General features: G+C 48.9%; 1 protein-coding gene across 1 annotated transcript; it reads right to left on the bottom strand.

Annotated features, from left to right (window-relative positions):
• Window positions 1-2,621: 2,621 nt before the first annotated feature.
• LOC308368431 (methyl-CpG-binding domain protein 2-like) lies at window positions 2,622-11,837 on the bottom strand (the record flags this gene model as incomplete). The annotated part of the gene is made up of 5 exons (XM_080842601.1): window positions 2,622-2,754; window positions 5,636-5,813; window positions 6,406-6,496; window positions 8,273-8,334; window positions 11,705-11,837. The coding sequence occupies 5 exons, from the start codon at window positions 11,835-11,837 to the stop codon at window positions 2,643-2,645; spliced, it is 576 nt and encodes a 191-aa protein (XP_080698727.1). The 3' UTR covers window positions 2,622-2,642.
• Window positions 11,838-12,151: the final 314 nt, after the last annotated feature.

Here is a 12,151-nt window from a genome sequence, read left to right as displayed (position 1 = left end):
AAAAGTGAGTAAGGAAAATGTGTGTGTGTGTGTGTGTGTGTGTGTGTGTGTGTGTGTGTGTGTGTGTGTGTGTGTGTGTCTAAAAACACAGCAGGGTGCAGTAAGCTAATCATGGCACTCTCCTGAGAAGGAGCCCCGCCCCAACTATACTCTAGCCAGTCTCCATCCACTAAACTCATGATGTAATTGGGCCATCACATTAACGAGCGCACCACTTTCATACAGCAACTAAAAGCATTGCAATAAACAGATATCTGTTTATTGCAATGCTTTTAGTTGCTGTATGAAAGCTGTTATTGTATTTATACAAGACTATGTGGATGAGCACATCAGTCAGCCAGCCATCCAGGTCTGACCAAACACCATTTGGGAAGGTGGCCCCTGTAGTGAGCATGAATTGCTGAAAAAATAAAGCAGAAGATTTGCAAAAGAGGCGAAGCAAGGGGCGATGAGGCAAGAATGCTCGCTCAAATGAGGGGTTCCATCCTCGTGAAGAGTTCGACTTGAGCACGCATTCATCTCAGGAGCCCTCCTGCCCGCGACCGTCTCAATTAATGCAAATGTTATTCACCGCACCAGCTAAGGCTCCTCTGGGTTTGAAGTGGGACTGTTAGTGTGTGTGTGTGTGTGTGTGTGTGTGTTGCGATCTTTACCAAAAGCCCAGAGGAAGAGTGGGTCTGGCCTCACACGTGGGCCACTGCCATTATCGTCAACATATTAAACCCATTAGCAGATAAGGCAAGAGACACACACACACACACCCAGACACACACAGACACACAGACACACACACACACACACACACACACACACACACACACACACACACACACACACACAGGGAGTATTACTTTAATGTAGCCAAATGCTAATAAGACAGTCTGAGTGCTGGTGAATAGATGTGTCAACACAAAGCATGCAAGTTTTACAGGCAAGCAAGTGCCTTTCAGTCAGGCCACATCGTGTGTGTGTGTGTGTGTGTGTGTGTGTGTGTGTGTGTGTGTGCATACTGTATCAATGCTGCACAAAAGGAGATGGCGCACTCACACCTACTCCTCCGTAACACGCAGGTCTTACAGGAGCATTACTCCTCTCTGTGTGTGTGTGTGTGTGTGTGTGTGTAACACGCAGGTCTTACAGGAGCATTTAGGCCTTCTGCTCAGACGCCTGCGTGTGAAAGCGGCCACCTCCAGAAGAAGTGATGCTTTTATCACGCCACCAAAACAGAAAGGAATGAAGGAGCAGACATCTGCCCACATTTTCCACTGCCCTTTGTGAAGCCGCACCAACCGTGTGCCCCCAAAAGCACACTGATACCCTCGCCCCCCCCCTCTAACGGGTGGTTGGGGCCACTGGGAGGGCAGGAAGCAGTGACTGGGGTGGGATGGGAGGGGGGCTGTGGGGTATTAACGCATTAATTGGCTTTAAAAGATTTATTGGCTGCACATGAAAGGAGGAGAGGGGCGGAGTGGGCCCTGAGAGGCGTTGGCCGGGGCCATCAGAAGACCACCCCCAGCTCTCTCCCCACACACACACACACACACACACACACACGCACTCCCCACACACACTCCCCACACACACCAGCGCTGTCACTCACAGAGAAGAGGCCAGAAGATATCATGTCCAGAGTTATCACCATGGCAACTGACCACCGCCAGGGCACAGAGAGGGGGGCTGGGTGGGGGGCATGGAACACCAGCTTGGACTCCCACAGTCACACACACACACACACACACACTCACTCGCTCGCTCGCACGCACACACACACAGAAACCAGAGACTAAAAACGCCCACAGTCACACACACACACACACACACGCACACAGACTCAGAAACCACTTACTTCAAACACGCAGTCGCACACACACTCGCACGCACACAGACACAGAAACTACTGACTTAAGACTCCCACCATCACACGCATACATGGGAATACTGTTAATTACACCTGGATTCATCACCTTCACCTCCCATCATTATGGAGGCACACATGCATACACACACTCACAAACACACACACACACACACTCAACAATCTTCCTCACACCCCAAGCCCATACCAGTCTCCCCACGGTGGATGTTACCTGCTGGGCTGGGTTCATGCCTCACACAAACACACAGACCTCACCTGGTAGACTCTCCTCATGCCTTGCCTTGCCCCACACACACACACACACACACACACACACACACACACACCTCACCTGGTAGACTCACTCTCCTCATGCCTTGCCCCACACACACACACACACCTCACCTGGTAGACTCTCTCTCCTCATGCCTTGCCCCACACACACACACACCTCACCTGGTAGACTCTCTCTCCTCACGCCTTGCCCCACACACACACACACACACACACACACACACACACACACACACACCTCACCTGGTAGACTCTCTCTCCTCATGCCTTGCCCCACACACACACACACACACACACACACACACACACACACACACACACACACACACCTCACCTGGTAGACTCACTCTCCTCATGCCTTGCCCCACACACACACACACACACACACACACACACACACCTCACCTGGTAGACTCTCTCTCCTCATGCCTTGCCCCCCCCCCCCCCCCCCCCCACACACACACACACACCTCACCTGGTAGACTCTCTCTCCTCATGCCTTGCCCTCCATGTCCCTGGTGGATTCGGCGGCCCGCGCCAACCCGTCTGCAAACAGCGCCTCCTCCAGACTCCTGCGGGCCTGATGCACCTTCAGCTCCTGCTCCCTGAGAGAGGGATGGTGAGAGGGAGAGAGAGAGAGAGGGAGGGAGAGAGAGAGAGAGAGGGAGGGAGAGAGGGAGGGAGGGGGAGAGAGAGGGAGAGAGAGAGAGAGAGAGAGGGACAATAGACAGATGAGCCAATGAGGTTTTTGTTTATATAATTCACATTTTTTTTATTTTGACACACAATGCAACATAAGAATGACATAGGTATCCAGGTTTTCTACAAATACCAAATCTCACAAGGACATTGTTACAAAGCACAACATTGACACCGAGTCTCCCACCATGGCCAGCATTAGTTCATAAGAGAGCCAGTGAGGAGTGAAAGAAGAGTGGGGTGAAAGAGAGAAAGATAAAAGAAGTAGCGGTGAGAGGCTGGAGACAGGGCAGATGAGCAACCAAGAGGGAGAGGCTGGGAGAGAGATTCAAAACAGGACAGGGAAAATGAGGACAGTAACAGAGGACATACAGGTACAGGACCTCCATTCTCTAGCTGTGCCGCTTGAGAGCTCTCTCTGTCTCTGTCTCTCTCTGTGTCTTTCTGTCTCTCTCTCTCTGAGAATCTCCACTGAGCAGCTACCTTCGACTGTCTAGCACTGCCTCTTAGCTCTTAATACACATACTTTCATGTCTACAGACACACACACACACACACACACACACACACACACACAGAGAAAGAACGAGACAGAGACAGAGAGAAAGAGACACACAGCAAGAGAGAGCATCTGCTTCTGTCTGTGCCATTAAGGGTTAAAAATAGAAAGTCTGTTTGACAAACAAAACAAAGCAAATGCATCTTCCGCTCATTCCAGGAACACACACACGAACACACACACACACACACACACACACACACACACACACACACACACACACACACACATATAATGAAGGCCACTGCCTCCTGCGCACGCTTCAGCAACGGCAAACACACAGATTGTCCACAAACACCAGCACAGCTTTCCTCAAGGACAGGTGAGCCTTGAATGCGAGGGTTATGTTTCCAGGTGCTCTGTTTAATCGCAGGAAGCGTAAGTGGGTAAGTGAACGAGCGACGACTCAACCTGGAGTCAGGAAGTGTTCACAGTGGGGGGGTTCGTGTCCTGCCTGCAGCTCCGGGGGCCCCCAGTTTAAGAGCGCGCAGCTTGTGGACGATGTGCTAACCATTAGCGAAAATGAGCTCACTGAATGAAAAGGCCCCCCGTAGTGCACCGAGAAGAGCTATTTCGCCGATCGGTAGACAAACACGCGTGTTCTATCTGCGGGCACGGGGTGGATCGGTGAACAAATCTGCTCTGGCGTGGGGCTCCAAAGCAAGATGGCAGGCTGGCATGGTCACATGCCCACACAGGCTCCGTCAGATGATAATAAGAGACGGAAACATGGTAGGCGTGTGGGGTGGCTTCAATAAAGCGACCGTGAGTGAGGTTAGAATGACTCTGCTAACTCTCGCCTAACCTGGGAACTGAGGAGTACCCCCCGCCCCCTGACCTCAGCGTGTTGGAACTGCGTGAAATGACTGGCTGACAGAGCTGTCCGTCTATCGGTCCTGTTCTTCCTGATTGGTTGATATAGTGGGAACTGAACTTTCATTGGCTGACTCTAGGGCCCAGGAGAGTCCCAGAGACTATCCATCTCAGAACATAACGTTTTTGTGATGGTAATCAGAATATTAAAGCTGGATAGCCTCAATACTTCTGGCGAATATCACTTAGAGGGGCAGTCAGGCAAGGGGAGTGGGCAAGGCCGGGCCATCATCATCATCACAGCCATCTTAGATGGAGGGAGTCTAATGTTTTCTAATGTTTCTCATTGGGGTGTGGGAGAGAATATACTCATTTAGCAAGAAGGCAAGAGAGAGCAGAGCTGCTGATCCATGGGATACACCAGCGCTAATAGCCCCAAGATGGAGGAAATGCATCTCACAGTTGACAGTGCTGTGCGTGTGGGAGCCGGGGTTAATATAAACAGACATAAACAACACAACTGTGCTAAAAGCCGCACGTACGTGCAAAAAGAGCACACACACAAACAAGCACTAACACCAAGACACCGAACGAACCTTCTGCAGTGAGTGACCCTTAAAGACCATATCCAAAGGCATCATCCCTGTGTACATATTGCCATCTAGTGGCTGTACAAAGAACTGCAGTGCTGATTCACAAAACATAGTTCACCACCAACAATGTCCAACTACAGTTTACCACATCCTGCAGATAATCACTCCAAGGCCTAGCAGGTGACCACAGAGTTGTTACTGATCTCATAGAAGATCCAGACTGACAGAACTCTGGGTCTCAGTTAGAAGCTAGAACGCCAAATGGCTTTGCCTGTTCCAAATGATGTCAGACCAGGGCTAATCTGTAGCCGTTATCAGTCACCATCCACCCTTCCCTCCCTCCCTCCCTCCCTCCCTCTCAGAAACGCCCACAGAGCGAAGGAAGCTTCACCCCCCACCCACACATACAAGCACACACAACCAGACACACACAAGACTATATTGTAAGATGTAGCACGCTAAAGATATGCGGTAGTATTTACTCTTACCTGCACTTCTGTAAGTAACACTTTTTTGTTAGATGCTAACTGCATTTCATTGGCTTAAACCTGAACTCTGCCCAATAGCAATAAAGTTCAATCAAATCTAATCTAATCTAATACAGCCAACATGAGCACACATCAACCACACGTAAACGAAACCGTACAGTCTGTCTCGTTCGTACTTGATATCTAGTACAGCCGACACCAGCACACACACAGCAACCACACGTAAGCGAAACCGTTCGGTCTGACTGGTTCGTACTTGATATCTAATACAGCCAACACGAGCACACACATCAACCACACGTAAGCGAAACCGTTCGGTCAGACTGGTTCGTACTTGATATCTTCGTCGGTGACGATGAAGGCTTTGCAGAGCGGCTGTCCGGTGTTGAGCCAGATGGCGGGGTTCTTCTCGGCCGCCGTGGACGTCTGGCCGGTGATGGGAGCCGAGCTCGTGTGCAGCGCGCTGGCGATCGCCGACAGGAGGCACTCATCCGACGCATCTGGACCCACACCTGGAACACACACACACACCCACACACACAAACCAACATACACACACACATTAACAGGCTGACACACGGACAGGAGGAGACTGCCGAGGTTGTGTTTGTGTGTGTGTGTTTGTGTGTGTGTGTGTGTGTGTGTGTGTGTGTGTGTGTGTGTGTGTGTGTGTGTGTGTGTGTGTGTGTGTGTGTGTGTGTGTGTGTGTGTGTGTGTGTGTGTGTGTGTGTGTGTGTGTGTGTGTGTGTGTGTGTGTGTGTGTGTGTGTGTGTGTGTGTGTGTGTGTGTGTGTGTTCTGTACGGCTTTGGCTCTCCCATGCCACCCTCTCCCGCCATTTGGAAACCGTCAGTCTCCACCAAATGATGCAAGCTGCAATAAACTTCCATGGTGTGTGCTCTGGCAGTGTGTGTGTGTGTGTGTGTGTGTGTGTGTGTGTGTGTGTGTGTGTGGTTCTGATCATGTGTGTTTCTGAGTATGTGTGTGTGTGTGTGTGTGTGTGTGTGTGTGTGTGTGTGTGTGTGTTTCTGAGCGTGTGTGTGTGTGTGTGTGTGTGTATGTGTATGTGTGTGTGTTTCTGAGCATGTGTGTGTGTCAGGACTTACTTTGTAAACCTTTGGGAAGCTCCATGGTCCGTAGTACTTCTTCTGTGACGTCAAACGCCCGGAGGCCTTTTAACCGCCTCTCCCAGAAGAGCTGCCCACGAGAAAGAGAGAGAGAGAGAGAGAGAAAGAGAGAGAGAAACAAAGAGAGACATGAGTTACAACCTCCAGCTGTTCTACTCTCCAGATTTACTACAGCAGGTTAATGTCCGAGGCATCCCCTGCTTTCAATACTATTGTATTTCAGTGTTCATATCAAATGGCACAAGCTGCCGCAGCCTTGGGTACAATACATGTTTATGTGGTGAGAGAGAGGGTACTAACAGCCCAGTAATTGGTACATTTTATCATTGTACAATGCTGAGAAATCAGGCCTGAAATATGTGAAGCTGGCAGCGCCTTTGAGAGAAAGTGTGTGTGTGTGTGTGTGTGTGTGTGTGTGTGTACATTTACATGAGTGTCTGTGAGTGTGTATGTGTGTGAGATGGAGAGTCAGACAGAGAGAGAGACCATATGTGTGTGTGTGTGTGTGTGTGTGTGTGTGTGTGTGAGTGTGTGTTTGTGTGTGTGTGTGTGTGTGTGTGTGTGTGTGTGTGTGTGGGCTGAGTGTGTGTGTGTGTGTGTGTGTGTGTGTGTGTGTGTGTGTGTGTGTGTGTGTGTGTGTGTGTGTGTGTGTGTGTGTGTGTGTGTGTGTGTGTGTGTGTGTGTGCATTCACATTCCGTCCTCCTCTCCTCTGGCTGCTCCACTGAGGCCAGAGCACACAGAGCGGAGACCAGTCAGGGCTGCCAGCACGGCCCACTGCCCATAATGGGCGTCTCAGGACTCCAATTTACCATTAAACTCAGCGCCGTGACTGCTGGGCATGACTGGGCACAGCCACCCCGTCTCTGCCAGCCAGACCCACTGTGCGCCCGACAGACCTGGCACAGACTGGTCTCATCTGACCCACAGCATAAAAACCTTATCCTAGCATAGCATAGCCTAGCCTAGCCCAGTGATCACCTCTCAGGTCAATTCAGATGCCAACTGTTTGCTTCAACGGTGCTAATCTTCATGTCAAAGGCTTGATGGGGCGACAGTGGTACAGGAGGTAGAGAAGACGTTTAGTAATCAGAAGGTTGTTAGTTTGATTCCTCACTGTCGAAGCGTCCTTGAGCAAGACACTGAACCCCTAATTGCTCCTGATGTGCAGTGTGCCATCACGGTAGATGTCAAATGTGTATTCATCCTTGTAAGTCGCTTTTGGATAAAAGCGTCTGCTAAATGACTAAATGTAAATATATGAATTAGGATTCCTTCGAACATATTCACAGACTCTAAGAGCTGTTTACTGAACACCATTTCTTTACCGCCGAGCTCTTTGCTAAACAGCAGTTTCATGTGAACTGTTTACTAAACACGGTGAAGTGCTTAAGAGCTGTTTACCCAACTGCAGCGGCTCCTCTGGATTTGAGAGGCTGTTGACTGAACACCAGCTGCGTTTTCTAAAGGCTTCTACTGAACACCAGCTCTGCGTTTAGATAAACCAGATAAAAGCTTGCAAGGCGAGCAAAGCGCCCGGGAAACAGCCTGGGATCACCGGGTGTCTCCGCCTCCACATATACTGCCACGCGTCCGCCAGGCGCCCGGCTTCAACAGAGAGAGAGAGAGAGAAAAAGAGAGAGAGAGAGAGAGAGAAAGAAAGAGAGAGAAAAGAGGAAAAACAAAAAACACAAGAGGAGAACAAACATGGCAGCTGCCCAAAATCTCACGGCTTTCTACAGCTTGTGGAAAAACAAAAAAAAGCAATCCCACAAGGTCGGAGGAAGAGGAGAAGAGGATTCTTCCCTCGTTCGACACAAATCCATTTCTCTATTGTCCGCGCGCTGCCAACGGCCGGGCTCCAATTAGGTGCCATTCAGACGGAGCTGCTGGGCCTGGCGGAGGGCCATCTGGGAGGGGGAACACAGCGGGGTGTGGAGGGTGGAGGGTGGAGGTGGGTGGAGTGGACTGAAGAAGCCAGATAGAACCAGTATAAGAAAAGGATGGACATGGGTGTGTGTACAAGGGTGAGAGAGAGTAGCGTGTGTGAGTGAGTGTGAGAGAGAGAGAAGCGTGTGTGAGTGTGAGTGCGAGTGTGAGAGAGAGAGAGAGGCGTGTGTGAGTGTGAGTTTCGAGAGCGAGTGGTGAGCGTGAGAGAGAGAGGGAGAGTGGCGTGTGTGAGTGTGTGAGAGAGAGAGAGAGAGACAGAGAGAGGGTGGCGTGTGTGAGTGATGGCGTGTGAGAGTGAGTGTGAGAGAGAGTGGCGCTTGAGTGTGAGTGTGTGTGAGTGTGAGAGAGAGAGAGAGAGGCTTGTGTGAGTGTGAGAGAGAGAGTGGTGAGTGTGAGAGAGTGGCGTGTGTGAGTGTGAGAGAGAGAGTGGTGAGCATGAGAAAGAGAGAGAGAGAGAGAGAGAGAGCCCGTGTGAGTATGAGGGAGTGTGCGTGAGAGAGAGAGAGCGTGTGTGAGTGTGAGAGAAAGAGTGGTGAGTGCGCAAGGGCGTAGGTTTGGTCTCAGCATTGGTAGGGACACTGCCCGGCAGACCCCCCCCCCCCCCCCCCACCCCCACCATAAATTAAAAAATGTAGTTGATGTTATATTTAACAGGCAAACTTTATTAGAATATATTAACATTTGTGTACTACTAACTTGTGGAACTTGGAACTGATTTAAACATAATAAGAATAATAAACCCTTAGTTTAAATTAAAAAAATAACGTTCTCCACATTTCTTGACACCACATGTTTTTGTTGTCCTTTTTGGATATCCCAAACATGAGTAAGACCTCATCTGAAGCCCTGATGGTCCAGCTGCTTCTTCCTCAACCTGCACTACATCTGCACTGGATTTCTTAGTTTCCTGAATGCATTTCAAAATATTGCCTTAATGAACAAAATTTCCTAATGAGAAGTACATGCAGTGCATTTGTTTGTTCTGAAATTAATTTGTAATATGTAGGTAAATGGTTCAGGTTTTATGGAGCTGTACTAAGCCTTCATCATCTGGATTGCAGTGCATTGAAATAATGTATTCATGAATTATATGCTACATACATTTGGGCATCCCAATTGATTGCACCTTTTTACTACCTTCAAGTATAACATGTATTCTCAAAATAGCCAGTGTGATTGATTACATTCATGGGTAAAATTGTCTAAACAGGGTAGGGTAGCTTATCCTTCTGGCTTCAACAAGACGAGATGTAATGCAAGCTAAAGTAACATGCCCTACACAATAACAACTTTCAAAACATGTTTCCATTGTACAATGGGTGGCGATTTAGGGCTAGCAGCTTTGCAATGTGGGTAGTTTTCCGACTAGCTAACTAACAGCGACCTGGCTTTTTGATAGCTCTACATGGTGGAAACAACTTCTGGCATCTCTTTTCTTTTTAGGTGGCTTTTCAGAGCACAAAAGGGTCAAAATATCAATGCTGAGACCAAATGAAATACTGATATGAGGCGTTATTATTTCCTGGCGAATTTAGTAGCTTACCGTATCAGACTACTAGCAGCACTCTTTCAGGATTCACGTAGTGTTTCTAACTCTGCCACTTCAGCCAATTAAATGACATCATCTTGTCTCACAAGCTCGAGGGCGCATTGGAAAACTTAGAAATGTATTTATAACTCTTCTGGGCGACGAACATTGTATTGATAATAATACGAATGAGTTTGCAAATATATTGTGCAAAAAAATTTTTTTTCTCAAATTAACAAAATATTGGTAGGGACTTTTTTGTCTTTCCCAAACTTTGGTCGTGACTAGTCCCTACCAACCCTATGCAAACCTACGCCCTTGTGAGTGCGAGAGAGTGGCGTGTGAGTTTGTTTGAGTGTGAGAGAGAGAGAGAGAGAGAGTGTGGCATTTGTGAGTGAGTATGGCATTTGTGAGTGAGTGTGAGAGCGAGTGCATGTGTGAGTGAGTGTGACAGAGAGTGGCGTGTAAGTGTGGTAGTGAGTGGTGTGTGTGAGTGTGAGAGAGAAAGAGAGAGAGAGTGGTGTGCGAGTGTGAGTGTGAGTGTGAAATAGAGAGCGAGAGTGGTGTGCGAGTTTGAGAGCGAGTGTGAGTATGTGAGAGAGAGAGTGAGAGAGAGAGAGAAAGTGTAAAGGCTGTTGGTTGCCAACACTGACCAAAGGCGAAACGTTAGCGGCCCCTTCATGCTAAGATGCCTAAATAGCATCTCCAGGGATGCCTGACGACAGTGACAACATGACCTACTTGACAAGAGTGCACATTTCATTCCATCCAGACTGTCTTTCAAGTGATTTGGCGCCAATTTTGGGCAATGTCCACTTCAGTTCCCCCAAATAACGTAACTGAGCTGTGGTTTGAATGTACACAAACATATAGCCAACCTAACAAGACACAGTCAATTGATTAGGGAGTGGGGCCAGAGAAATCCTTACACTATTGTAATGATGAGTATTTTATCAATGGGATTATATTTGATCAAGACCCTGTTTTCCAAGAGTTGAGTGCATACTTATCTATCCTAAACCCAAGTGTTGAGTATGTTCTGGTACAGGTCAAACTGTTATGGGTCCAGCTTTGGTTTCCTAAAAGCCCATTTGTCAGGAACATGTGTAGTCAGACAGCTACATTGTGCCTTCTTTGGTCTGCTTTGAGTGAGCACTCACCAGTCTCAACGCAGCAAAACACACCAGGGAATTTGAAGTGTGTTTTGTCCCTCGACGACTGGCTGCTTGGACGAGGAACAATAACGCAAGTCTTTCTGGGTCTTTCTGGACCCGTCAGAAACCAGCCACACTCAAAGCGACTTCAGGGGCCTACGCAATCACATCCTTTTCAGAATGCTTTTGCTGAAAAGGTTGTGTGTGTGATGTGTGAGTGTGTGTGTGTGTGTGTGTGTGTGTGTGTGTGTGTGTGTCCATGCACCTGCAGCTCTGACGGCCAAATAAGTCCACAGACTCCCTTGAGACCTGTCAAAGTAACTGGAGAGTTGAGTGTGTCACAGTAAAGGAAAAGAAACTCGCTCGCCCAATGGCAGCTGATCGTGGCCGTCGACAGAAGTGCAGTCGAAGAAGTGAAAGAGCAGTTATAGTCAACAGGTCATGGCCAAAGTTAGAGTGAAAGTAATTTACGTTGCAGGTCAATACTTGTACCGTTTCTCAGTCACCTATAACTCAAGAAGCTTAACCTTTGTGTTAGCATGAAACATCAGACAGGGGATGTAGAGCGAATCACTGCAAACGCACTATGGCAACGTTGCATTAAACCCCTCCCCCCCACCCCTGCAATTCTGCCCTCCCTCCAGCTACCCAGGGTGCCGCAGTGAGCCAGCTTCATCGGTGGAATTCTCCGGATCGCTGTGGGTCTCTCCGAGCTCATGGCCTGCTTCTCTGGCTCAGAGGAGGCCATTCCCTGCCCCCTCGCCCCTGACGGACGGCCCATAATGGGCCTCAGCCTTGATCACCAGCGATGATGGCTTCATAGGCCATTACTGGGGGGTGATTTTGTGCAATGGTTGTTTGAGAGACACAAGGCTGTGTTTGTGTGTGTATGTGTGTGTGTGTGTGTGTGTGTGTGTGTGTGTGTGTGTGTCTCTGTGTGTGTGTCTCTGTGTGTGTGTCTCTGTGTGTGTGTCTCTGTGTGTGTGTCTCTGTGTGTGTGTCTCTGTGTGTGTGTCTCTGTGTGTGTGTCTCTGTGTGTGTGTCTCTGTGTGTGTGTCTCTCTGTGTGTGTCTCTGTGTGTGTCTCTGTGTGTGT

Source organism: Sprattus sprattus (genome assembly GCF_963457725.1).
Source record: "Sprattus sprattus genome assembly, chromosome: 7".
NCBI lineage: Eukaryota > Metazoa > Chordata > Actinopteri > Clupeiformes > Clupeidae > Sprattus > Sprattus sprattus.
The sequence above is the reverse complement of the archived record's forward strand: the minus strand, read 5'-3'. Positions and strand labels throughout refer to the sequence as shown.